Source organism: Artibeus jamaicensis, unplaced genomic scaffold, assembly GCF_021234435.1.
Source record: "Artibeus jamaicensis isolate MK-2021 breed Jamaican fruit bat unplaced genomic scaffold, CSHL_Jam_final contig_2259, whole genome shotgun sequence".
Classification (NCBI taxonomy): domain Eukaryota; kingdom Metazoa; phylum Chordata; class Mammalia; order Chiroptera; family Phyllostomidae; genus Artibeus; species Artibeus jamaicensis.
The window spans coordinates 2,178,223-2,204,185 of NW_026521468.1; the positions used below are offsets into that span (position 1 = coordinate 2,178,223).

The 25,963-nt window shown below is 54.6% G+C and overlaps 1 protein-coding gene across 1 annotated transcript; it reads right to left on the bottom strand.

The window, feature by feature from the left end:
• Positions 1 to 1,087: 1,087 nt before the first annotated feature.
• MPP3 (MAGUK p55 scaffold protein 3) lies at positions 1,088 to 25,428 on the bottom strand. Its single transcript, XM_037144683.2, has 19 exons — positions 25,383 to 25,428; positions 24,195 to 24,247; positions 23,813 to 23,931; positions 23,479 to 23,556; positions 22,228 to 22,308; positions 21,873 to 22,010; positions 18,421 to 18,502; positions 17,242 to 17,327; positions 15,592 to 15,666; positions 12,691 to 12,887; positions 10,923 to 10,987; positions 9,749 to 9,769; positions 9,144 to 9,185; positions 7,984 to 8,148; positions 7,799 to 7,879; positions 5,362 to 5,455; positions 5,060 to 5,168; positions 3,508 to 3,630; positions 1,088 to 1,582 (listed from the first exon to the last, which is right to left on the bottom strand). Exons 2-19 carry the CDS (start codon positions 24,217 to 24,219, stop codon positions 1,406 to 1,408), a joined length of 1,758 nt encoding a protein of 585 aa, XP_037000578.2. The 5' UTR covers positions 24,220 to 24,247; positions 25,383 to 25,428; the 3' UTR covers positions 1,088 to 1,405.
• Positions 25,429 to 25,963: the final 535 nt, after the last annotated feature.

Here is a 25,963-nt window from a genome sequence, read left to right on the forward strand (position 1 = left end):
ACAGAAGCCCCTGTCATCCGAAGGTAGGGACAGGCAAGGACCAGGACAGCTGTCAGTAACGAGAGGGACACATGGTGGAATAGAACAAATCAAACAAAGCAAGGACCCAATTGTAGGAGTCTGAGCGTGTGTAGGAAGAAGACAAGCAGCCTCGTACCACAGAACAACACAGTAACTCATACTGATGGTGAGGTGTGCCTCAGGCGTCCATAGAAGTTCACGTATGCTCACTAGTCAAGAAGGCAGAGAGCCAGCTTTCCAGTGCCAGGCAAGGACTCACCATCAACATTTTGGTGCTTGAAGCCAGGGGAACCTCATTTGCATGGAAAAATCCCCTTGGCCCTGGCCGGTGTGGCTCAGTGGGTTGAGCGCCAGCCTGCAAACTGAAGGATGGCTGATTGGACTCCCAGTCAGGGCATGTGCCTGGGCTGTGGGTCAGGTCCCCAGTAGGGGGCGTGTGAGAGGCAACTGATAGATGTATCTCTCACACATTGATGTTTCTCTCCCTCTCTCCCTCCCTTCCCTCTCTCCAAATAAATAAACAAATAAATAAATAAAATATTTTTTAAAAACATCTTTAAAAGCCCTGGCTGGTGTGGCTCTATGGACTGAGTGCCAGTCTGCAAACCAAAGGGTCACCAGTTCAATTCCCAGTCAGGGCACATGTGAGAGGCAACCACACATTGATGCTTCTCTCCCTCTCTCCCTTCCTCCCTTCCCTTCTCTTTAAAAAAAATAGTAAATAAATCTTTAAAATTTTTTTAAATTTATCTTTAGAGAGGAAGGGAAGGAGAGAAGGAGAGAAATATCAATGCGCGGTTGCCTCTCATGAGTCCCCTGCCAGGAACTGGCCTGCAACCCAGGCATGTGCCCTGACTGGGAATCGAACCGCGATCGTGTGGTTCACAGGCCTGAGCTCAACCCACTGAGCTATGCCAGCCAGGGCTCTTTTCAATTTTTTAAAATTTGTTTAAACTCTTTAAAAAATCCCCTTGGGTAAAACCACCCAATTCCCAACAAAGCTGGGTACAGGCAGTGTCCCCCCCCTTTCTGAAGTTCACATGGCTGCAAACCGGTGCTGTGTAAACTCGCCGCCCCCACCCTGAAAAGACAGTGGCTACTTGACTTTGGTACAAACGGTCAGGGTCAACTCGCCTGCGATCCTTTAATGAAGGAAATGTGTGATTCTGTGACATCCCCCTTTCCATGTTTTCTGCTCCCAGAGGGGGGTAGTGGAAAACGACAGAAAAACCAAAACGAAACAGGACTTCCCACATCTACTCTTCCTAGTGACGGAGTTCATGGAAAAGTCTGCCCCTCCGTACACTTGCGATTTCTTGGTGGTAGCGGGGCGGGACTAGGCGGTCTCCCAGGTCCTCTCCCGCCTGGATGTTCTAGGACCCAGTTACCTGACCCAGCTAATAGGAACCCAGTGAGCGTCCTTGCCCAGCTTCTCTAAGAGCACTCTGAGCTGGCCGTATGCACTCTGGAGATCCTCCTTTACCAGCACGGCGTCCACCAGGTGCCCGTAATGCTGGTCTATGAAGGCGGCAGAGGCAGACATCTCTTGCTGCTCCTCATCCTGCAAGGAAAGGGACGCTTAGGGAGCAACGGGGCAGTTCTCCCCCCAAATAAGAAACCTACAGCTGGTGTCTTGGGCAACGTTCCAACCTCTGCTTTTGAAGAGGTAAGTGATGGTTATGGCCCGTGAATAGCCAGCTGTGTTCACAACAGAGTGGAGTGACGATATCCTACCAAACTCCCAAGAAAGTAAATGGACAACAGACAAAAATCAGTGTACGGTCATTCATTCGCAAAAGATCTGCTCCAGACCTGTTAACTGCAAGCCATGACATGAAGTGCTTTGGGGGCAGGGGACGGGGGATGCAGATTCTATATCTGTGTCAAAATCACACTTCCTGTCCACAGGTATTTCCAAAGAAGCGGTGCTATTGGGTTGCATGGCAATTCGGTTATATAATCACAGGGAATATCTATAAATAATAATATAAAAGTGGGAAAAAAAGTACTTCTGGAATCAAGTGGGAGAAAAGGAAGGTGAATAAAGGAAATCTAATGCTCTCTGAAAACTAAATTCACACGGTAGAGCTCAATTCTTCATTTCTTCACACCAGGGCCAAACGTCAGCACAGGAGACAAAGCAGAGTTCCGTACAGGGCTGGGACACTCCTGGTCAAATCCCCCACTTCCTTACGGCGCCCGAAGCCTCTAATCAGATTGCGTTCCTGACATTTACCACTAAGGTCTAGGTAGCCAATCAACCCTCCTTTACCAAACCCACACAATGTTGGCTGCTTCGTTCAAAAAAACCTCTAATAAGTGGCATTTAACGCAGATGGTTGACTAGCAATTAGTTTGGTTTGGGGAAGGAAGGAAAGTGGCAGATCCACTCTAAGCAAAATTGCAAAACAAAATTTGTCACTGGCCTGTACCCACCTCCCTTCCACCTCTTTCCAGTCTAGTGTGGCCGCCTCTGCTCTGCTCCTAGGGGCTCAGTGTTGTGATTCTGCCATGGAGTGGGGTGAGCTGTACTCCCCCAAAGAGACCCCCCTTCCAAACTCCTCATCTTCGTTCTGTCGCCCATCAGCACCGATTCCTGCTTCAGGGAGAGCCCCCGTGGTTTCAGCAGACGTTCTAAAGGGTGAGGGGGCAGCTTTTACCCATGACCACAAAGACCGCTGGATGTAAGGGAAGGCCGAGGCCATTCCTTCTCCTTACTTCTTTCCCCCAGGAGAGAAAAACCAGGTGAAATTGGGAGACGCTGCCCAGTTCTATGCTGGATCTGGCGGGGCTCCTCTGGTACCCGAAAGCACTCCACGGTATCCCGGTGCTGCCCCTGGATCTTCACCCCCCAGCCCCCCAGCCCTACACACACATCCAATAGACCTGGCTGCTGCCACTGCTGGGGTCTCCCTTCCTCCAGGACTCGAAGCATTTAGCCATTTGAGAAATTACAGAAGGGACATTTTTGCCCACTGAGATCCCTCCATCTTCCTGATAAATTCCTGCATCTTGACAGCACTCACACTGCTAAACGGAGCGAAATGGGTGACATTCTGCAGATGCAAATCCCCCAAATCAACCGCAAGCACATGGGAAAGATTCCGCTCACGCTGCCGGGTGCCCCCACATTGGGTTAGCCTGCTGGGTCTGAAGTAGGTTTTGATTAAAAACTACTTGGGTCTGGCTCCGGAGTTCAACAGATTAGTATGGTGTGTTGCACTCAGGTCCCTGAGAGATATCGATCGGTCCCTATTTTCAGGGAGGGTGCTTATGGGGGGGAGTGTGACCCACACAAAGCCAGCCCTGTCCGAATTGTAAGGCACTTCCGGCTGCCCCACCTTGAACCTTCTGGTGGCTTGACCAAGTCAGTCTGACCAATCGGCAACATGGAAAGATGGTTGTGGGCAGGAGGTAGAGCACCCTGTGTAACAGTAACGGGCCCTGTTAGGCCTTTAGAAAAGAAACGATCAAGTCTAAACTTACCAGTGGGGCTGCTGTGTCCTCACAAGCTGGGGACACGGGGGACGTCTTCCTCTTTTCCTGAATGGCAGGCTTTACAAATATGACATAGGGCTTGAACTCTGAGGTCCTCAGTTGTCTCAGTGCCTGAGGAAGACAAAAATATTACATCCTTTGAAAATATCTGATGGTGAAACCTACTTTCCTAACGCTCAGTCATGGTGCGCTTCATCCCGTGACCTCAGCGGCAAAGTTTCCGATTACATGGTCAGAGGACAGTGAACTTCACCTGGGCAGATCAAGTGCCCATTGTCTCTCTCTCCACTTGCACTCTGCACACAGCTGGGCCTGGAAGGCCTGCTGGTTCAGAACGCTGTGAACGGAGGTTCCGGAGGCTCAGCTCCGAGGGCTGCCATTTCTCTTGGCTCTGACCTTGCAAGCTCTAACGAACCCTCTGATGCCCTTCTCCTCCTGCCCAGTCCTGATGGATGGGCCAGCAGGATTCAGTGAGTATCCATTTAGTCAAACGTCATCAATTTGGACTGCGCTAATGCAAAGTACGCGCTATCGCAGAGGCCTCGTAAGGCTACTCAGAGAAAAGGTTTGCTAAGCAAATGAAGAGACTGAGAACTCAAAACAAACCGTAAAGGCTTTAGAAGGTTTTCTACAAGCAAACCGTCCTCTTATTGCATTTCTTTAAGGGCCCGTGTTTGGAGACACTGGTATTAAACTGTTCTATGTGCCATTGGCAGCCAAAGCAGTAAAATCACTTTCCCAATAAAATCTTGAAATTTAGACTTTTAATTTTGACTGCCATTCCCCGGAAGTCTAAGTTAGCAAGGATTTTCCTTCTATGTAATGTGCTTTTCGGAGTCTGTTTAAAGCAAACTTCTATAAAATAAAGCCTACAGCTTACATCACAAAATAAGAGCTCTATTTCTATAGAGGAATTTAAAAAAAAAACAGATGAGGTCAAAGCTTAGCAGTCTTTCTCAAAGACAAGGTTAAGGAGCGGGCCGAGCCCCGGTCGAGTGCAGCGCAGGAGAGCATGCAGAACTGAACATGTTGTTTAAAGCACTGCACAGGGTCACGTCTCCTTCCCCTTTTCCTTTCAAACTGCTCCCCCAACCGCCTCCCTCACTGGTTCCCCAGGCCACAGATTTCCTGGTGCTCGTCAAGGGGGGGTGCCCTGACATCCCCCCGGGGCGTTGACATCTAATTCCCTGTCACATCACAACGGGCCAGTTGGTGCCACCATTGACGGCACAACTTGCTCCACACAGAGATTCCTACCCTGGGTTTCTGGGCTGCCAGAGGGTCCGTGAACTCCTTGTAAATTTAATGCATTTTTTTGTGTGTATAGAGGTACATATTTTGGGATACAAAGCTTTTCATAAGATTCTCAGGAAACCTCAAGACCCTCTCAAGACTCCTCGGGAAAGGGAGAACTCAGGAAATGTTAATATCCAGTGCTCTAAAAATTTCTTAGACCGAGACCCAATATTCTGTGAAACGTGCAATCCCCTAATCGAGACATCCCATGAACAAAATATGCCCGACTGGCCCAGGAACTCACATCCGGCTCCACGTCCACCAAGCAAACTTTGTTTTTGGCCATCACAGCCTGAATGGCCTCCAGGCTGGTTCCATAAAGATTCTCCTTATATTCACCATGCTCCAGGAACCTAAAACACCACCAAGGGAGAAAGGGCCTTTAGTTCCTGGGCTTGCCTAAATTAGCACAGACATGGGAATGGCTTGACCCTCTGTGACCCGCTCCCACCTCCTCTGTAAGCCCTCCCAGCTCAAGTGAAATACAGGTCAGAGACAGGACCCACGGCTGCGCAGAGGGCCACCTGGCCCACCGAGGGGACATACTTGTTGTGATGTACGTCGGCCTCAAATGCTTGCTTAGAGACAAAGTGATATTCCACGCCCTCCTTCTCATGGCTCCTTCGGGGCCTGGTGGTATCTTTTAAAGAAAGAAGAAAGAAAGCTGGGCAAAGAGAGGTCACAGTACAGTGAGTGAGAACAGCAGCAAGCCTGTGCCCTTATTCAGAGTTCACGGCTGATTGGTTTATAAACCAACACCTTCCATTCATCCAGGATCCCAGTGTGAATCCCTGACTCACACAGCTCTTTGAGGAAGGCAAAGGAGACCTCCCGTTTTGCAGGAAAGAAAACAGAGGTACAGAGAGGTGAAGCGCGGAGCCAGTGACCCAGAGCCGGCAGACAGCGGAGCCCAGGTCTGAACTCTCTGTCTCCTGCCGAGTGCGTGCCCTCACCTCCCTGCCCAGCTGCCACGCTGATGCTGTGGCTTTCAGAGAACCACTGAGGAACTTCCTCGCCCTGAACTGTTATTATTCCCTAGTCCTAACTGCCTTGTGAGAGCAGAGGAGGCACAAACACAGATGGCTGTGCTGTATGCTTTTAATTCTTTGTTCAACTGTTTCTCATTTTGAGAAAGGAGGAGACTTGAAGACAGTCCCTTTATGGACGAGATGTGCTTCAGCAGAGCTGGCTCTCGCACCGTTTCATAGCACAGAGTATTTCCGGTGGATTTCCACAGCGGATTTGCAGTGCACACACCCTGCTGGGGAAAAAGCAGGTCCTCTGTAGAACAAGCACACGCACGAAGCAACACACAGCTTTTTCTAGAGCGTTCCAAAGGAAGAGACGGGGTCTCGGAAGACAGTGTTTTCTGGCCCTTAGAGGCCACCCAGGGAGATGTTCTGCATCCTCCATCTTTGGCCAAACTCTGGCAGAGCCACTAGGGTCACTCTTCTGGCCATGTCGTTCACATGCTTTAAAACTTCTATTCACCCACTGATTACATTCTAAAGACCTCAGATGAGTAAATGAGACGCTGGGGGTCCACCCACCCTCCAGCTCTGCTTCACTTCCCCCACATCATCCACACCGATGGCCCCAGCCCCCAGTACTGCTATAACAGGCCACACCTTGTCCCTCTGGCACACACTGTTCCCTCTGGAGAGAGCATTCTTCCTTCTCCTCTGTCTGGAAAACTCCTATTTACTCCTCCAAACCCAGCAGAAAGGTCACTGCCTCTGGGAAGCCTTCACTGATTCCCCCAGTTCTTAAATGCAAGGGGGAAGGTCGCCTCTCTGTGTGGTACCTGGAAGCAGGCAGGCCTGACCAGCCAGGTACCCTTCCCCCCAGGAATGGGTCTGAGGGTTTCAAAGGATCTACGTGTGAGCAATTCTGTGTCCTGTTTCAGTCCATTCTCTTGGTCTGGAAGGCTGTGGTCCCCCTAAAACCTACCAGAATGGCCTCCCCAGCCTCACACCCCATCCCCATTGCTGCCACTTCAAGTTGGGCTCTGGAAGACAATTCTGATGACCCACAAACCGGGCAATGAGCCCTGACGCCCAGGGGAACGGCTTTATAGCCACCCTTCCTCAGAACATTCTGGAAAGGTCCCATTACTGCCATCACAGTGTCCCCTTTTGGTGGTTGCCAGCTGCCCACACTGTATCCCCCTGAGGCCAGAGGGACAGGCCACAGAAAGGAAAGGGACAGCCAAGGGCAGGAAGGGGCAGTGTCAAGCAGCCCGGTGAAGACTGTGCCTGGGGCAGGCTGCCTGGGTTTGGAGCTTGACTCTGCCACCTAACGCTGTGTGAGACTGGGAAAGTGACCTAACCCCTCTGAGCCTGTGTCTTCCTCTGCAGGAGAGGAGGATGACAATCTCTCAGGCCCTGGGAAGGCTGACCAAGTCACTCACATGAGAGCTCCTGGTATCGTTCCTAGCGTTCTTTGCTCTCCTCTTCCTCCTCACACTCCTCACACTCCCGTCTATTGGATTTCAGCATCCCTGGCTGCCTCCAGACCCAGGAGCCACCTCGATGGGCCAGATCCAGCTACAAGGAAGCACCCAAGCAATACTGCTCCCTGGGCTCTCTGGCTTCCCCGCCCTATTCTCTTACCCAAGCAGAGGGCAGGGGCCATAGGAGTCAGCGTTTGGAAGAGGAGGCTGGAATGGCCCCCACTGCTAGGGGATCCTTGGTGCTGGGCTGAGGTTGCCACTTTGCCTGCAATGTGCTCAAGACTCACCTCCTGTCCCAGGAGGGAACTGGGCAAGTGATGCCCCAGCTTCTGCCTCAGAGGGTCCTCCTGGTGGACCACTGACAAAGGGCCACACCCATCATGCCCAGGTCCCACGATCTGCCTACAGCCGGCAGTGCTTGGCCGTCACTCAGACCCAAAGTAAAGATGAAGATGGATATGGGAAGTCGAGTCCCCGTGAAATAATTCACGGGGAGGCCTCCCCCCACCCCCCACGTGTGGGCCCTCTTACGTGGAACAGCAACGCCGAAGTGCTGCGGGTTCTCTGCCACCACCTTCTGCTTCAGCTCGTGCAGCCGGGCTCCCAGGGACCCTGGGGAAGGGAGGACAGGCTGACCAGGGACCCTGCCGAGTGCCCTCCCCGCAACTCCAGGGAGGAAACCAGCCCACTCCCTGGAGACACAGAACATCACCTACCGATCAGAACCACCAGGCGGGGCCGCTTACTGGGCTGGTGCTGGTACCTGGTCACCTCCTCGTAGGTCAGCAGCTCCGGAGACTCAGCTGCTACGGACGCCCTTCCTTCCTGCGGGCTTCCCAGTCTCTCCCTGCGGCCCAGCCGGAAGCTCCTCCGAAGACCAGCTTTGGGGACAGGGCAGAGGATACCATGACATTTGTCCGCCTGGCCAGACCTGGAGGTGGAACTGAGTCCTCCCTGGCCTCCTCCTGCTACAGGAAGGGCTTCATCAAGACACACAGTCATGATGAAACAGTGACCGCCCGGCATCTAAAAAGAGGGTTCAAGGTCACTGTTTTACTTGGCATGACTGACCTTGAACCGGCTGTCACCTCTCTGGGCCTCAGTTTCCTTATCTGTGAAATGGAAATCTACAAACAAAATGTGTGGACTGGACCCTGGATCAGGGGAAAACATCTAAAGGCTACTGCTGAGACAATCTGGCAGAATTTTAATATAAACCATGTATAAGACAGTAGAATGGTATGCATGTTAAATCCCCAGAATTTGATAACTGCCCCGGAGCCATGGAAGAGAAATCCTTGTCCTTAAGGAACAAACGCCAAGGTATTTCAGGGTGGATGGACATGGTGTCTACAGCGAGCTCTTACATGACTCAGGGGAAAATGGAGACGTGTAGGAAAAGAAAATGCTAAAGCAACATGGCAAATACAACTAGAGAGTCTGGAGCAGAGTGCACGGGAGTTCTCTGGACAATCCTTAGCGATTCTCAGTAAGTCTGAAATTCCTTCAAGGTCAAAAGTTAGAAAAACCCTTTGCCTGTCTCTAAGGTCTTTGAAAGGACTGACGGATACGGAAGAAGTGAGGGTGCTTTGGAGATGGCGACAGGCTGCGTTATGGCACGGCGGTGGCGTAACCACTGAGTAGACTACAACCCAGATCACGATCATACGATCAGCATTAATGCAGAGGCACAAGTCCCTTTCCAGCTCCTCCTCTGCTGACATAGACCAGGGAGAAATGTGGGTCCCACAGGCAGGGCTGCTCTTGCAAGGTTCCCAGGGCTCGGGTCACTCTGCTTTTGTCTCTCTCTCGGACCCAGGAGCCCGTGACGGGCTGTGCATGGGTCGGGGACTGGGGCAGAGCCCCTGCTACTTACCCACGTAGTACCCTCTGAGGGACCCCTCACAGTCACAGGTCTCTGGGAATCAAACGGAGAGGGAGGCCGGTGAGCTGTGCTGGACACAGACCCCAGCCCGGAGGTACCCAGCCCCTGGATGGTCAGAAAGAGCCCTCTGGAATGGTGTCTCGGGGGGCTCGGGAGAAATCCCATGTCCTGGCCACCCCAGAAAAACAAATTATTCTGTTCAGCTCAGTTCTCCATGCTTAGGCTCCAAATAGCCTTTGCAGGCACTAGCTGGGGTCCTGGGCCAGCAGGCCCACTCCAGGCCCTCTGAGTTAGGGCCGGTGTGAATAAGGGGGAAAGAGTCACTGGCCCTGCCCCCCTCCTGTCTCTTGCCTCCTTCCCAGCCCAGCCCAGGCCTGGGAAGGCTGAGGGGCTGAGCCCTTCCTGGCACCCCACTCTGCAGCCTCAAGGAGCAGGCCGGTCCAGCTGGCAGAGCAGGGAGAGGTGTGCAGAGAGCAGGAGAGCACAGCCACCCCGGAGGGGGGCGTGGGGAGAGGAAGGACAAGCCCCTCCAGCACTAGACATTCCACAGAAAAGGAGCCTTGTCCGTGCGCACAGGAGACAAACACCAGGCCTACCTTTGTCACAAGGCTGATCATCTGCGGTTTGCACAAAAGACAGATGGAACAGCGTTAGTGGAGGGGAACCAGGAGGCCCTGCGGCTGAGAGGCAGCCACGGCCCCGTGTGCCTGAGGAGCCCTCCATCTGTTCTCCCTCCTCTCCTCCAGCCAACCTGGGATCCGCGCTGCAGTGCGTTACGAAACCAGGACTGGCTCTAATTAGTCTTCCTGTGTGTGTCTCATTAGCAGCCCAAAGCGAGCCAGCTCATCCCTGGCATAAGCAGCCTCAAGGCCAATCTATTCACCAGCCCTTCCACTGAGGGCATGTGGAGAACCGTGGGGGTGGGCAGTGCCACCAAGCCAGGGGTGGGCGAGCTTCCTCTCCACGCCCTCGCTGGGGACGCTGATCACAGGCCCTCTGAAAACCCAGCCCAGTCCCACTCCCTCGACCTCACGAGCCTCCATTTTGCCATCTGGGAAAAGGAGATGCCCAGACCCCGCTACCTCACGGGGCTGTTGTGACAAATGCAAGGCAAGAGGGCAGGGGGGTGCCCCTTCTGAAAGGGAAAGAGTTTCACAGAGTAGAGGAGGCAGATAAAACGCAGAACCCTGGGTTCCATTTGAGTTTCAGGAAAACATCGGACCGGTGTTTAGTAGAAGTACACCCCATGCAATATTTGGGAAGTACTAAGAAGTTATTGGCTGTGTATATGAAACTCAAATCGAATTGAGCACCCTTTATTTTTATTCCCCAAATCTGACCCCTCACACGGAGGCACGGGGTCACTGGCAGCCATCTCCTTCCCACCCCCCCCACCCCCGCCAGATCAGAGGCTCCTAAATCGACGGGATCAGAGAGCTCCTTGGAAATGGAGTGAAAGCTGTGGACCTTCTCCCAAACAGACAGCCGCACAAACACACTCACACACAGAAGTCTGCACACAACTTTGGAGAGGGGTTCATGTGCCCCCGGTGCCATCTATGGGCCCCCAGTACAGAAGCTCCTCTCCAGGGAACAGCTCCCCCCAACTTCCCCCCATTTCCCCTCCTCACGCCTCTCCCCACCTCCTTTCTCGGAGCTCAGGGACCCTTGGTTCTCCCTCCAGCCCAGCGGTTGCTTCTTTCTGGCACAAAGCATCCGAGTCCTCATCCCGGCCCCTCCCTAAAGTATCATCCCTGCCGGTCTACTCACAGGGGGGCTTCCTGAGGCTCTGGGGGCTCGGCAGGGCTCCCGTGGCTCTCCGGTGGCTCAGCCGCCTGCAGACAAGGAGACGAGCTGGGTCACCGGACCAGGCAGGGGTGGTCTTACCGAAAACGTGGAGAAACTGTGTGCTGGGTCCCACGGGGGGCACAGCCTCTGCTTCACACTGAGGGGGTTCACAGTTCAGGGGTGCTCACTGCTTCGCAACAGGGAAGAAACTGAGTCTCTTGCTCTGGAAGCAGCTCGCTCAGCCCAAGATGGTCACACACAGGGACCCGGCCCAGTGCCCTTGGTGGGGAGCTGGCCATTTCTTTCCTACGAATGATCCTCAAGGAAGGAAGGCCCCTTCCCCCCTAGGCGGCCTTAACATCCCTGAGGAAGCTGGAAAACAGCAGGGCTCCCAGGCTGAGGGGAAAGCGACCCTAATTTCACCTTCTCTCAGTGGGGACCCCATATTTCCCGATACGGGTGCTCCCGGAGAGGGGGCTGCCCGGGTCTCATCCCTGACCGGGAAAAACGCCCAGGGCTCTTGGAGGGGTTTGGATTTCCACCTCTGAGTGCAGTGGGAGAGCTTCCCCGCCCAGGCCTGTGAAACCGGGCATGCGGGTGGGTCTGAGCCCCACTGAGGAAAGAGAACAGCGGTTCTCACGCTGCGGCGCCTAGGCATCACCTGGAACATTAGTGAGTACACAGAGCTCGGAGCTCACGGCTGGGGTTTCCGATTCAGCAGGTCTGGGGCAGGGCCTGGGAGTCTGCATTTCTCACAGGTCCTGAGCTGGGGGCCACATGACAAGGGCCACTGGAGCGGATGGACGAGGTCTGTGATCAACGCCTTCCACACCCCAAAAGATGGAAACGGGCTTCATACCTCGGGGGGGGGGGGCGATGTAGGTACCTCGCCTTAACTGCCAGCCCCTCTGACCCAGAACTGACACTTCTGGAAATCTATCCTAAGGACACAGTTTGAAATACGAGGAGCAGTCTACGTGCAAGACAGTAGTCACAGCCTCACGGCAGTGAAAGACTGGAGCAGACTGGAAAGTAGGGAAGGAATGAAGTCACGTAGGTACGGTCCTTCCTCCAAGAAACCTTCCCTGCATACCTGGCCGAGGGCCAAACGTTTTACTATGACCTTGAAGAGCACTGTGCTCTCCTCCCTTGCCCCCCTCACATTTATACAAAGTATTTGTCTGAACCACGCGTGTGACTTTTCAGCTAAACCGTCAGCAGCCCACAGGACAGCTGGCACAGGTGAGCTCCATTCATAGTTAAGTGCATTCACGCTGCCTATGAATGAACGCTGCGGCTCCTGATGAAATGTTACAGAGCTGCTGAAATCACACGGTAACTAATAGGTAATAGGTCAAAAAGTAGAGTTAAAAAAAAAAAGAGAGACCTCAGATTCTATATGCAGCACTCAAGAAAAAGCACAGAAAGGAAACAAGTTATGCTGTTTAAATTGTGGCAAGACTTTGGGTAATTTTTTTCCTTGTTTGCCTCTTCCTTATTTTTGTATTTTTTGGTCAACTATACAATATATACAAAGTTAATAACATAGATTTTTCATGTGTCTGTTTAAATCTCAGTCATCACCACCGGTTCTGGGCCAAGAAGAACACACACAAGTACGACTGGTACTTGCCTCAAAGAACAATACACAGTGTGTTCCTCTGGCCACGGTGGCACAGACTCGGGAGTTTGTCGTCTACCCATACCCCTGCCGCTCCTGAACCAGCCCTTACGACACACCCAGACCCACCTTTCCTGGAACTGCTTGGAGGGGATGAGGCCAGCTCGAAGGTTGGTGTCCCCTACCCGCTTGGCCTGCCACCACGTGGGGTCGTCCTGGCTCACCACCTCCAGGACCTGTCTGCGCTGGAAGGGCAGGCCCGCCTCCTGGCAGGGAATCGCCCGGTCCTCCCGTGGGTTGTAGTGGAAGAGGGCTCGCATGAACACCTGTGGGGGACGAGCACCGGTGAGGCGTGTCCATGCCGCCTCGGAGGCCAGATGACAGCCACCATGCACCATGAGGAAGAAGGAGCAGCCTCCAGAACAGAAAGCTAATCAGAAACATACTGCATGTATTTTCTTATTGTTCTTTAACCGTTTGGGATATTATCGTCAGGAATTCCCTCAAGAATCAGAAAATGAATGGGGCCCTGTGTCCAAAATTTTTTCTAACCAAAACGTGTCCTGAGGTACCCAATCTGCTGTCCTTCACACACGACGCAACAATTAGTCCTGGGAACAAAAATGTACAGGCGAGCGTGATCTGTAACTCACACATGACGTTTGACACCCTAACTGCCCCTCATGAAGTCAGCAGCCATCTGTTAAATAAGCAAACTAGATGTTTTGGCAAGAACACATATATCAATAGAACTTCTGTTCCCAATTCCTTGCCACCATTTTTCAGTGGGTACTTGACATCCATGTTTTTTACAGTTCAGTCCTGGCTCATCGGCCATGTACTTGGCCAACCCCCAACTCCCCCCTTTACTCTGAGGTCACCACCTCTGGGGAAGACACAGCCTTCTGTCCCACTTCCTTGGTCTTTTCTGTAATTCGGTGGCGTGGATTTATTCCTATTGGGACTCAATTAGTTTAATAGCAAACAGTTAAAAAAAGGCCAGGGGGCTCCTTAGACCAACGATTTTCAACCTTTTTCATCTCACAACACACATTAACTAATTACTAAAGGTCTATGGCATGCCAAAAATATATTTTTTCCAATCTGATAAAAAAAATAGGTGTAATTTTTATTCACCCACAGTGGATGGCTATTGTGTTGCTGTTGTCATTTCTTCGTTTAACAATCTAAGGGAAAAGAGGTCAGTGCCCCTGACTATATAGTCAGGTGTTGCATGTTTCAAAAATGTTTGTGGCTTACAAAACGTGGTTGAACATTGCTGCCTCAGACACAACCAAATCATACTCCTTTATATGCCCACCAGCAAAGATTCAGTTAGACAACAGTAAGGACTTTCTGGCTGGAGATTGTGAGGACAGAGACCCTCATCAAGCCACAGACGTTAGTCGGGTCCCAGCATTCAGAAGAGAACAGAATCTTAAATGGCCGACCCAGACCCGGCCCTGGCTTAAGCAGAAACAGGAAGGAAGGGCCAGGGGACGGGAAGCCCACGTTGTCTCCCTGTATCCAGTGAAAGCCTTCAGTAGCTGCACAGGGGCCCGCACCAGCTCGTCCCAGGAAGAAGCACCTCCCATCAGGTAAGAGTCCCTGTTATGCACACCCTGCGGTCCAGCGGAAGAGTGCCAACAAGAAGCAAGCCACAAAAAAACATTATTTCTTCATTCGCTATAGTAAAAAAAAAAAAAAACCCCCGACATCAAAGACATTGTCCATTTGTAATCCTCACTCATCAAAATATCTATTCTGTGCCAGGTGCTGGAATGCCCCCCCCTTCACGCACTGAGAGGCCGGGGCTGGGAACCAGCTTTCTTGAAAGCCTGGCGTGCTTCCTCCCATCCACCAGTGAAAAGTACGTAATTCATTATGTTCTCCTTTCTGCCCTGGCTGCCAGGGACGTTCAGATCCGAATTTACCTGAAATCAAACAAGGCCCCCTTCCGCCGTCTCTGCCACCCCCTCAGCTCAGGTCCTAGCAACCAACCTCTCCACTGGGCTCTCACATCAGCCTCCAACCAGGCCTCCCTGCCTCCCCCCTGCTCCACCCTCCTCCAGGGGGCTGCCCAGGAAGCTTTCTAAAACACAACAGTGGGTCCTGGCTGTGGGCCCAGTGGACTGAGTGCCAGCCTGCGAACCAAAGGGTCGATGGTTCGATTCCCAGTCAAGGTACATGCCTGGGTTGTGGGCCAGGTCCCCAGTGCGGGGGGGAGGGGGGGGTGCGAAGCAGGCAACCACACACTGATGTTTCTCTTCCTTTCTCCCTCCCTTCCCCTCTAAAAGTAAATAAACAAAATCCTTAAAAACACATGCGCAACTGTGGTTGCATCACTCCCCTTATAAAAAACAAGCTTCAAGGTCATTCAGAAGACAGCCAGCCCACCTCTTCCCACCCCCAGACCCCACCCCAGTGATCCTTCTCACCGACCCCCCAAACATACTCCTCTCCATTCCTTTGAGCTGCTGTCTTCGAGGACCCCTCTGCCTCAACTTCCCTCCACCTCTTCCTCACCAGGGACCTCCTCATCCTACCTCCCTTCAGCCTCACTTCCTCACGTGGACCCTCGACATCTTCCACGGCTCCCATAACTCTGTACAGCATCTTTCTGCAGCACTTCCCACAGGGCAGCAAAAACCTGCTCACGGCCTCCCCTTCTGCGCCTGGAACCCTCAAAGCCCCTAATCGACCCTGTCGCCAGCATCTGGCAGAGCACCCAGCACAGAGGTGGTGCCCAAAAATGGTAGGCTCCACAAAGAATTAAACAAATGGCAGTTACTTAATTGGTCCCAAAGCCAGCGCATTTGGTACTTTTTCTTCCTCTTTACGGCCCTGATTTTCCATTTCAATTAAAATTTATTAGTCAGCTAGGTCAAATCCCATTAAAAAGAGGCAGGGTACAAATAAATGTTTGTGACAGAGTTACAATGTGTCTCGCACACGCTCCGAGACCAGCTGTATGACCTGTTCCCCAAGGCCGGGTCGGAGCCCTCCTCCTGCCTGCAGCGCCCCTCGTACCTTGCTCTCCCTTAAACGGTCCTCCTCCTGGGTGGCTGGGATGATTTTCAGGGTGATGGACCCCTGGGACTGAGCCTGGAAGGGGAGAGGGCACAGGCTGACCGTCGCGCAGGTCGAACCCCCATGAGTTCACGTCTCACTTCCCAGGTCTGAAAACTCACGTTCAGAGGAAAGCCAGACTCACTGCCCCGCTGTGACCCACCCTTTTGTGGTGGCACCGGTTGAATTAACAAAGCAAAATTCAAAAACCAAGTACCTGCATTTTTAGACGCAGGAACATAAGATTTTAAATGAGAATCCAAGGACACACGTGCACCAAGTTCAAGCTCTGCATCCCTCCTGACCTCTCATGCCCCAAAGGGCTGCCCTTCTTCACTTCCTCCTGAGTTATTTTGAATAACCTAACCCAGTTTCCTTTTCTCCTTCCAACTTGATGGGGGCTGGCTCCCAACCAGTACTTTCCCCTTTGCTTCCATCTTCCCCAGCGGGCTCTCGGATCACAGGCCGCTCCGACCTGCCCAGGGTTCCCCTTCCCTCTGCCTGGCAGAAATCCTGCACCCCCACCGAGGGAGCCCATGAAGAAGAATGTGGGCAGCCCAGGACAGCGCATCTTGCCCATTGGTCTTGCTGGCCCCGCACCCCCCGGAACACGAGGAGGTCAGTGCCCAGAACCAGGGAAAGGGCCGTGAGACGGGAGGACTGACGCGGCTGCCTGCGACCAGGGCCCCTCCATGGGGCCTTGAAGAGCCAGCCTCCTGCCTTCAGATCTCATCCCGTGGCTGTCCCCACAGCACCAGAAGTTAGCGAGAAGGGCCATGTCGAGGAAGAATGCTGAGGATCCAGAGGCCAAGAATATGATGGGGACTCTCTACGGTTTCAGTTTCGACGTGAGCTCCCAGAATGGACCCTGGGGGCTGCTTCCATCCCAGCCCAGGAGTGAAGTCCAGATGTTTACATCCTCGTAACCACCACTCCCAGGATGAGAAACCATCTCTGGCCTTACCTTCCGGGAAAGGAAATTGAAACTCAGGATGATCGGATGCCTTGCCCCAGGTTGCAGGGCCAGAAAGTGGCAGAGGCAGGATTCAAACCCAGCACTGGCTGAACCCAAAGCCCTTGCTTGGGTCCTCCCCGGGCTGTAACCTTTTACATTCCCGGACCATTTGAAAGAGGGGGGGTCTCCTAGAAGGATCCTCGGGAGAGGGAGCTAGGGGTCGGGGGGACAGCTGTGTTGAAGGGTCTGTGTGAGGCAGGCAGACTGGGAGCTCACCTCCCCCTGCCCCCCACCCAGCACCCTTTGGCCCACCCATAAAAACGGGGAGACTGAGCCCTGGCTGGCATGGCTCAGTTGGCTGGGCATTGTCCTGCAAATCAAAGGGTCGCCAGCTCGATTACCAGCAGGGCACATGCCTGGGTTGAAAGTTTGGTGCCCCCGTTTGGAGGTGTGTGAGAGGCAACCAATCGATGTTTCTCTCACATATCAGTATTTCTCTCCTTCTCTTCCTCCCTCCCTCACCCTTTCTCTAAAGAATAAGTAAAATCTTTAAAACAAAAATAAAAAACCGGGGAGACTAAGCCAAATTTGCCCCGGCCCCAGGAAGCGCCACAACCCCCCCAGCACGCGCACGCGCACGCGCACGCCTCACAGACCAGAATCTGGCTGATCTCGTCTGGCCGCTTGTGCAGGACCGTGATCCCGTTCACTTCCCGGAGCTCGTCCCCAACATGGACCAGGCCTAGGAGACACGGCAGTGACCGTCAGCAAGGAGGGAGTCTCGGCCCCTGGAGCTCGAAGCTCTGGGCGTCGCCGGGACTGGGGTAAACTGAGTCCCTACTGTGTGCTGGCTGAGGCGCTCGGCATCACAGCCTCATGACCACCCGGGGAAATCTCCAGTTTACAAGCTGACAGCCGAGATCCAGAAAAATTATGCGCCTTGCCCGGGGCCCAACTGCTAAGAAACCACACGGGAAGACCCTGTTCTTTCTCCTGTACCCTCTGCTTCTCTAAACACTGCATTAACGCTTCACCTTCCTGGGTTTACAGACACACTCCGAGAATGTCCTTCTCAAACCTGAGCAGGAAAACTAGGGAGCACCAGGGGAGATGTCAGCGAGAGTGTCAAACACACCTGTCCGCTGGCCTCCACTTTAATGACAACTGTCTCCCCATATGGGGCCCTATTGCTACTGAAAGTGGACACTGGCCCAGCAGCATTAGCTCTGCCCAGGAGGTGGCTAGGGGTGCAGGGTCTGGGGCCCACCTAAGACCTGCTGGATCAGAGTCCCCTTTAACAAGATGCTGGGGGGGGGGGGGGCAGGGTTCCCATGCTCACTCCCGTTTGAGAAGCTCTGGTCTAGGGTTCTTCACCTCAGTGATCCCCAGGCTTTTGGAGCAACACCCCCCACCCCAGGAGGCTTGCCTCCGCACAGGAGCTCTTCCCCACACAGCAAATTGCAACTTGTTCTCCACCCAAACAAACCCGGGACATGAACCCTCCTCCCCTTATTAATGGTGGCAGCTGGTGGTAGAGAAGGGTGCTGCTGCTCCGCCCCCCCCCAAGCCCAGGCCGTTAGTTCAACTGCCATATCTTAGGGCTAAGCCAGTGCATGAGTCCTTCTGATCCCCCCAAAGCACTCCATGCCTGAGGGATTTTCAAACAATGGAAATTTCTACCTGGCTTGTGAAAGAGAATTCCAGCCCCGCTCCCCCACTCCTACCACATCCCAAATGGGTGATGGGTGAGGGGTAAGAAGGGGAAATGAGACCTGTAGCCAAAGAGGGGAGGCTGGGGGATAAAGGGCCATCACATTGGCCAAGAGGGCACTCACCACTGCGGTCTGCTGCGCCGCCTCGCATGATCCTGGCCACCACGACAGCGCCTGAGTGCTCATCCCGTCGGATGGTGGCACCCTGCATCAGAGACAGAGTGGGCAGGCTCCTTGAAAGCACCCCCACACCTCAGATTCTGATGCTCTGAACCCCAAAGAGCCACCCTGCTCCTCCCTCTGTCCCCCACAGGACAGCTCAGTGGGGACCTTTCCGAAACTGAGGACGCAGTAAAACCAACATCTCTCCTCAGTGCAGTACAGCACTTTACGGTTCAAACAAAGCACAATAAGGCAGCAATGACCTCGCTTTAGAGATGAGGGGCTGGGGCTCGGAGAAGGTGAGCATCCTCAAGGTCACCCAGCTGAGAAGCAGTAAAGCTTTTCATGATGCTGAATCTGGAGCTTCCTCTATCATATCACAGCCCCTCCCTTTTGCAAAGATACTTAATAATGAGAGTGTGTGCCAGCAAATTCTCCTGCCGCTAACCAATCACAGGGGTACCAGGCCTTCTGCTGACGAACGAAACCAATTACGCCCCCGCCAGAGCCTGGGGACCAGGACTTGGTCCATGAAGCACCGAAAAGAGAGGTCATCTAGGATGAGAAAGGCCTGACAAGCCCTCGGTTTTGTGTGCCACGCAGGCTGGGCAGTGACAGGACAGGGCAGCAGTCAGGCCAAGAGCTAAGGCTCGCAGTTGGACAGCCCTGGGTTTGAATCCACGCTGCCATTCACTAGACGCATGCGGCCTTAGCAAGGAAGCCCCTTATCCGCTCTGGGCCTGTTTCCTCTGAGGTGCGAGATAACATTTAACTCTCAGAGTTGCAACTAGGATCACATCAGGTAACACATGCAAGGCACTGAGCATACAATAAGCGCTCCATAAATGCTAACCCTTTATTACTGGATGTACTGCAAACACATAGGCACACTTATTATTATGAACTTCGTTCGTGTCATCTCTTTGAACTACGTAAGATAAATGCTGCTGGACAGAGAGGTCATTAGCTCAGAGCCCTGTGGCTCCTTGCCCCCCAGAACTTCTTGCTCTCCAGCATCTGTGCCCTTCCTTTCCCCTTCCCCCATCTGAGTGGAGGGGCTCCTGCTGTCCAAGCTGGTCCCCCTTCCCCTCCCTCCCGCTCCTGCATCCTCAACGCCCCTTCTCCACTGGCTCCTTCTCCTGGTCCTAAACACTTTTATCAAGTCTCTCCCATCATTCAAAAGCCTGCATCCCCACCCAGCAGAAGCCAGTCTCCCTTCCTTTGGAGCAAGTTTCTTAAAGAAGCAGCATATGCGTGTCTGCTCTCTCTGCCTCTCGCCCTCGGAGCCATGCACTTCTGCCACTTCGGATGCACCCACGGAAGCACCTGGCAACCGCCAGTTGCCACCCTCAGTCTTCTGTCCTCTGATCACCCTCCCGTCTGACTCTGGTGCTCACCCTCCCTCCGGAATTGTCTCTGGGCCCTGGTGACACCTCTCTCCATTTCCTCCCAAAGACAAATCCTCTCCCTGCCTTTGAAACGTGGATGAAAGGGCTGGGATTTAGCCGCAGCCCTCTTCTCGTCTCACTCTGTACGCTCTTTACCCATGAGGTCCTGACCTCTCAGGCGTAACTTTAACCGCTCCTGGAGGCTGGGGGCCGCCAAATTTAGATCTCTGGACACACAACCCTTCCACCTCCTGGTCATCTCCACATTCGAGTCAGACAGGCCTGGTGAATTCAATGAGCCCTAAGCCCCTCCTTATTCCTGCCCCAGACTGCGGCTGCAGCACCCACGCATCCCAGCAGACACCTGGGCATTATCCTGGGGGCCTCCTGCCCAAGCTGTGGCAGCCACCAAGGAACTTTCATTTTATCTCTGGAATCTTTCCTGGGTGTCTCTTCCCTGTTCCCACAGGCCTAAATCAAGCCCCCTTTCTAAACTGCATGGATCTGGCCCCCACCTGCAGATTGGTTTCCTGCTTCCAGCCTCACTATCCAGATCCCTCTCTACTCGGTGGCCAGTGCGCCCCTTCTATACCACAAACCCGGCTGTGCTATTTCATACTTGAAACTTCCCACAGCTCCCTGCTGCCCTCGGGGCCAAGCTCAGTACCTGCGTGTGGACGGACAATCAGGTTCTTTATGACCTGCCAGCGCTCTGGCCTCTCCCCTGTTGCTCTTACCTCCAACTGGGCCTTCCATGTCCACACCAGGCATCCTATGCCCACACCAGGCTTTCTATGTCCACACCAGGCATCCTATGTCCACACCAGGCATCCTATGCCCACACCAGGCTTTCTATGTCCACACCAGGCATTCTATGTCCACACCAGGTATTCTACGTCCACACCAGGCATTCCATGTCCACACCAGGCATTCCATGTCCACACCAGGCTTTCTATGTCCACACCAGGCTTTCTATGTCCACATCAGGCATCCTATGCCCACACCAGGCATCCTATGTCCACACCAGGCAGCTCAGAGCTGCCTGAATATGCCGTCTGTCTACCTTCCCTTGGCTCTGCTTGTCCAGTTGACTGTGTGGAATGCCCTTCCTCTCCCTTTTCCTTCTGGAAAACCCTGTTTCTTGTTTTGGAATTCAGCATGGGCATCGCCCCTTCCAGGAAGTCCCCAGTCACGACCTCCTAAGAACTCCCAGAGAACCAGGGCTTAATCATCTTGGAACTGCCTGCACCCAACAGGGTGCCTGGCACACAGAAGGGTGCCTGATGCGGTTGCCCATTTTGAAGAGAAGGAAAGAGAGGCAGAGGAGAGATCGCGCCCTGTCTGTGCAAGTGGCTCATCTGAGGTCATCTAGTGAAAGCTGACGATAAAGAAAGACTGCCAGCTGCGGTATCCTTCAGGGCAAGCGCTCAATTCTCTGGACTTCCCCTACTTCCGTCCATCCAATAAACAACCTTGTCCCTTTGCTTGGTAAATCAGTGCTGAACCAGAACCCAAATGATAACCATCTGTCAGCTGCGGAGAAGAATGGCTGCTGCCCTGTGTTTCCGGGCATTCAGAGAAGAGACTGGCATTTTTTCTGTCAAGGGCCATATTTTAGGCTTTGGGGGGGGGGCCACATAATCTTCTCTGCAACTACTCAGCTCTGCCCTTGCAATGCAAAGACAGCCGCAGACACTATGGAAACAAAGAGAATGGCTGTGTGCCAGTAAAACTTTATTTACATAATCTGGCAGGGAGCTGGGTTTGGCCCTTGGACCGTTGCTCGCCAGCTCAAAGCATGATGGTCAGGGCGGCCCGGAGCAGTTGTGCAGGTTATCTACTGCACACGGGAGCTTGGCCACAGCTGAGGAAGCCTTGCCTAGCCAGAGACGGGGTGCCCGGCACACAGAAGTGTTGCATGGACCAGGGACAGGCTGACAAAGCCGCCATCACTCACTCCAAAGACTTGAGGAAGGTCCCTGACTAGTTTTCTGGGTGGTACAGGGAACAGGGGGTGCCACATACCAGGGGTTCCTTGTTCTTCACCAGGCGGACGATCTTCACTGATTCCTCATCGAAATCCTCCTCGATATTATCAGGCAGAGGGGGGAGAACAGGGTCAAAGTTCTTCTGGGCAACCGTGTCATGCACCACGAGCATGGCCTGTTGGGAAGGCAGGAGGAAGGAAAGGCTGGCCCAGAGCTCCCAGGGGCCTGGGAGTCCTAGATTTCACGCCAGAGAGACAACCACCCCAGATGCCCAAACTGAGGATCCCTCACTCAGAAGTCTCCCTTCCTCAGTCTCACGACTGAACACTCCCTCCTGCCCCATCTCACGAGACACAAGCTGTGTGGGTGGGCAGGAGCTGTGGCGTGACTACCCTGAGGTGGGGGGTGGACAGCAGCTGGAGCAGCTCCCTCTCATCGCTGTGCACAGAGGCGGCCTGCAGCTCCTCCATCACCTGCAAGGCAAGGAGACAGGAGGCCATGGGTGCTTCGAGCCTGCTGGGAGTCACCAGGGAAACCCCTGCTCCCCAGACCTCAGACCCGAGGCCCCTCCCAGGAGCTGCTGCAGCACCAGAAGCGCACCAGGCCCTGGGCCACCCAAACCTGAATCTCCCAGGGAGATCACACCGGGGGCGGGGGGGGGGGGAGTTGGGCAGCTCCACAGAACAACCCTAATGGGTGCTAATTTACAAATCCTTCACTGGGCGTCACTTGCTTTTTGTGGACCCTCTCACTCAACTCTCACAATGACCTAGATGTAGTGGGCACTGTCATTTTGCCATTTTACAGATGAGAATTTAATGAGAAATTAAATCTCTCGCCCAACCTCACAAAGCTGGTACTCAGCAGAGCCAGGACTCGAGCCTGGACTTGTCTGGCTCCCTTATCTGTGCCCTTCACCACCGGACTAGTTTATAGATGAGGAAATTGGGGCTCAGAGAGCTTGAGTGACTTCAGGTCGCAGAGCTAGCAGGACAGGCAGTGCTGCGCCCTGGAGCCTGGCGACCTAACATGCGCCCCATCACACTCGGAGGAGGAGAAAGGCGTGGAAGCCGCACCCACGGGCTGCACCCTCCCCTCAGCAGGCCACCTCCGGGGCTTAGGTGAGTTCATTCAGGCTGGACTTCGCAATCAACAGGGACTGCTCTCCCCAAACCATGCGGCACGGAGGACAGGTCCCCAAGAAATTAGGAAGCGCTCCTTTAAAACACAAGAAGCCTGAGCAGATGTGGGAGGACGGACTGCCAGTTCCTCGCCCCCAGGACTTCCCTGGGGCCTCCGCAGACAGGCTGGCCTGTTTGACCTATTCGTATGCCAGTCCCCAACGGTGTGGGAACTGCAGATCGGATCCAAACGCTCTCCCTTCACAGCCGGAGAAACAGACTTTCTCGGGAACAGGGTGAGTAGGCGTCATCGTGTCTCCACGTCCCCCAGCTGGGTCCAAGGCTCACGAGTTCCTCCCAGACTGTTAGGAGGCCCAGGGAGGAGGAGGAAAGGCAACCCTCTTCACCCGGGGGCTTCCCAAGTCCCAGTGTCCCCTGGCTCAGCAACGGTGAGGAGGCAAGACGATGGCACGCTGAGGGACGGGGAAAGGGTGACACCGGATGGAAAAGCCTGGGGCTTACATCCTCGGCGAGGGCCACAGCGCTGTGCAGAACAGGGGTCGGACTCTGCCTCTCGTAATAGCGCAGCTTGTCGTGAATCTGCAAAGACAGCCGATTTCTGGCTGGGGCCTCCCAAGCCAGCTGCTGAGGTTTACCCTGGACAGCACATGGCCCGCCCACGGCTGTGGGGCTGCAAACTGGGTCATCCACGGGGCAACGTAAGAGAAAACCCTGCACAGTGGGCTAGTGAAGACCTTCCTGGGGCAGAGGGCCGGCTAGGATGACCACCACCGGCCGCAGCTAGCTAGAAAGACCCCTGGAAACCCTCACCAGAGGGGCGGAAAAGGGGCTCTACCTTCATTAAGTAACCGAGGCTTTTCTCACTGAAAACGTCCTGCAGGAAGCCCATCTCCTCCTTGTGGTTGGAGTCAGGTCTGAGTTGAGAGGTCAGCAGCGCCAGGGTTTCATGTAAGCCTGAGGGGAGTGTAAGGAAAACAGAGTACAGCAAATGCAACGGTACTTCCGCTGGGACCCCCAGCGGGAACCCCCATCGGGCCCTCCAACGCTTCAGCCCTGTCCTGGGAACACTCTCTTCCCAGGCTCTCATTCCCAGGGCTTGGAGGCCGGGCAACTCCTGACAGCCAATGCTGAGAGAAACCTGCTTTCTTTCCGGCCTGGCTGCAGGGCAGGTTCTTGTCTTCAGGGCCCTGGAGGCCCAGCCCCAGGGAGGCACTCACCAGAGTCCTCCGACAGCACCGGCATGTCTGTGCTGGTCAGCTCCCCGCTCTGCCTGTGGATGGTGGGAGGACAGGGGGAGGGGTGAAGCTCCACCAAGCCTATTCATTGGACAGTGAGGACATGTCGGCTCTGTCCATGGCCCATATGGGGACAGAGGAGATGGGAACACATAATTCTCTGCTCACTTTTTTTTTTTTTTTCTTCAGGGAGGAGAGAAAACTGGGATTTGCTCAGTGTCCCTGATGCACGAAACATTATGCTGGGTGATTTCACACAACATTTTTCTTAATCTGCACAAAGCCCTGAGGAATGAGTACTAATATTACCATGTCACTGAAAGAAACAGAAGCTTGAAGGAATTCAGTAACTTAAGGGCCCGAATTCACTCTCCTCCTCAGCACCCCCCTTCTCCGGTGCCCTTCTAAGAGGCCTTGATCAAGTCCCTTGCCTGCCACACCTTCGACAAGTAACTGGCCAGGCCCACAAGCTCCCTCCGTCCCCTGGTCCCTCAAGCCCCAGTCCGAAGGGCGCCTCCCCCTAGAATAAAGCATACGGAGGAGGTGGAGAAACGGGAGCGCAGGTGGAGGAGCCTGTCTCGGAAGGCCCCCCAACGTGCTCCGCAGCACGTGGACCTCAAAAAGTCCTCCTTCGGAAGGGGACTAGGAGAGTAATGATTCATTCATTCTGAAAGCAGGGGCCAGCCCCTCTGCGCCCGAGCGCGGTGACACTCAGATGCCGAAGAACAGTGCCCGGCCCTCCCACTACCGTACACCCCCCACCCCAAGCCGCACTGGCCCGCTGGCTCCTCCTAGCTGAGCCCCTCACCCCTGCTCCCCCCAGGCGGCCAAGCATAGACTCCAGCTCGCTTTCCGAAGGAACCTGTGGGACGAACGAGGAGCGAGGCTGGGCTAGAGAGAGGCGAAACCTGGGGGACGCCGGCGAGGCTGTCTCGGACGGAGGATGCCGAGCGGCCGGAAAGGAGTAGGGCGCAGCGGGGAGGGAGTGCAGGAGGGAAGGCGGGGGCCACGGGGAGGGGACTGAGCTTCCCCTTACCCCCAGCGGGGACTCGGAGGGCCGCGCGGCTGCCGCGGGCACGAGGGGCGGGTCTCGGCTCCGGATCCACGCCCACGCCTGGCCCCTCCCGCCGCGGCCCCAGTCCCTTGTCTGTTCCCAGCCCGGTTTCCTACCTGGGCGCGCCGGAATCTCCGCTCCAGCCTGCGAGCTGCGAGGGGGCCCTGAGCCTCCGCCGCCGCTGGCTCCGCCTTCCCGGCCCCTCCCCGCAGCGGCCGCGCCGGGAGGGGGCAGCGGAGCCGGAGGAGGCGAGGCGCGAGGAGGAGGGAGTAGGGGGCGCCAAAGGGGGAGGAGCGGAGGCCGTGCTCCGCGCACGGCACCGCGGGCCCTTCGCTGGTCTGCGTGGCAGCCCCTCCCCAGTGCCCTCCCACTTGAGCCCCAAGGAGCCCCCTGCCTGTGTCCCCCCACAGCCCGGGCACGCAGCCAGCCTTCCCTCCCGCCCCCACCGCCCACACGCACCCACCCCCAGCGCGCGGCGGGGTGGACGCTTGCTGAACATATAATTAAATTCTGCAAACATTTATGGAGCGCCCTCCAAGTGCCAGGCTCTGTGCCAGGGGCTGGGGATTCAAAAACGACAGAGACGGGGATCCTGGATTTGAGGGACTCGCAGACCGGGCGGGAGACCGGTCAGAGGCGAGGGCCGCTCGCGGTTAACAATGCAACTCTCTGGAAAAGATGTACGGGTGCCTGCTGC

Bases quoted from the DNA above. Each gene is read 5' to 3' on its own strand.
- MPP3 (XM_037144683.2), bottom strand. From the start codon at position 24,219: ATGCCGGTGCTGTCGGAGGACTCTG. The intron at 8,149-9,143 runs GTAAGTAGCAGG...CTGTCCCCAAAG, and splicing joins CCTCAGAGGGTACTACGTGG to CTGGTCTTCGGAGGAGCTTC. The intron at 5,456-7,798 runs GTAAGAGGGCCC...TTTCTTTAAAAG, and splicing joins CTTCGGCGTTGCTGTTCCAC to ATACCACCAGGCCCCGAAGG.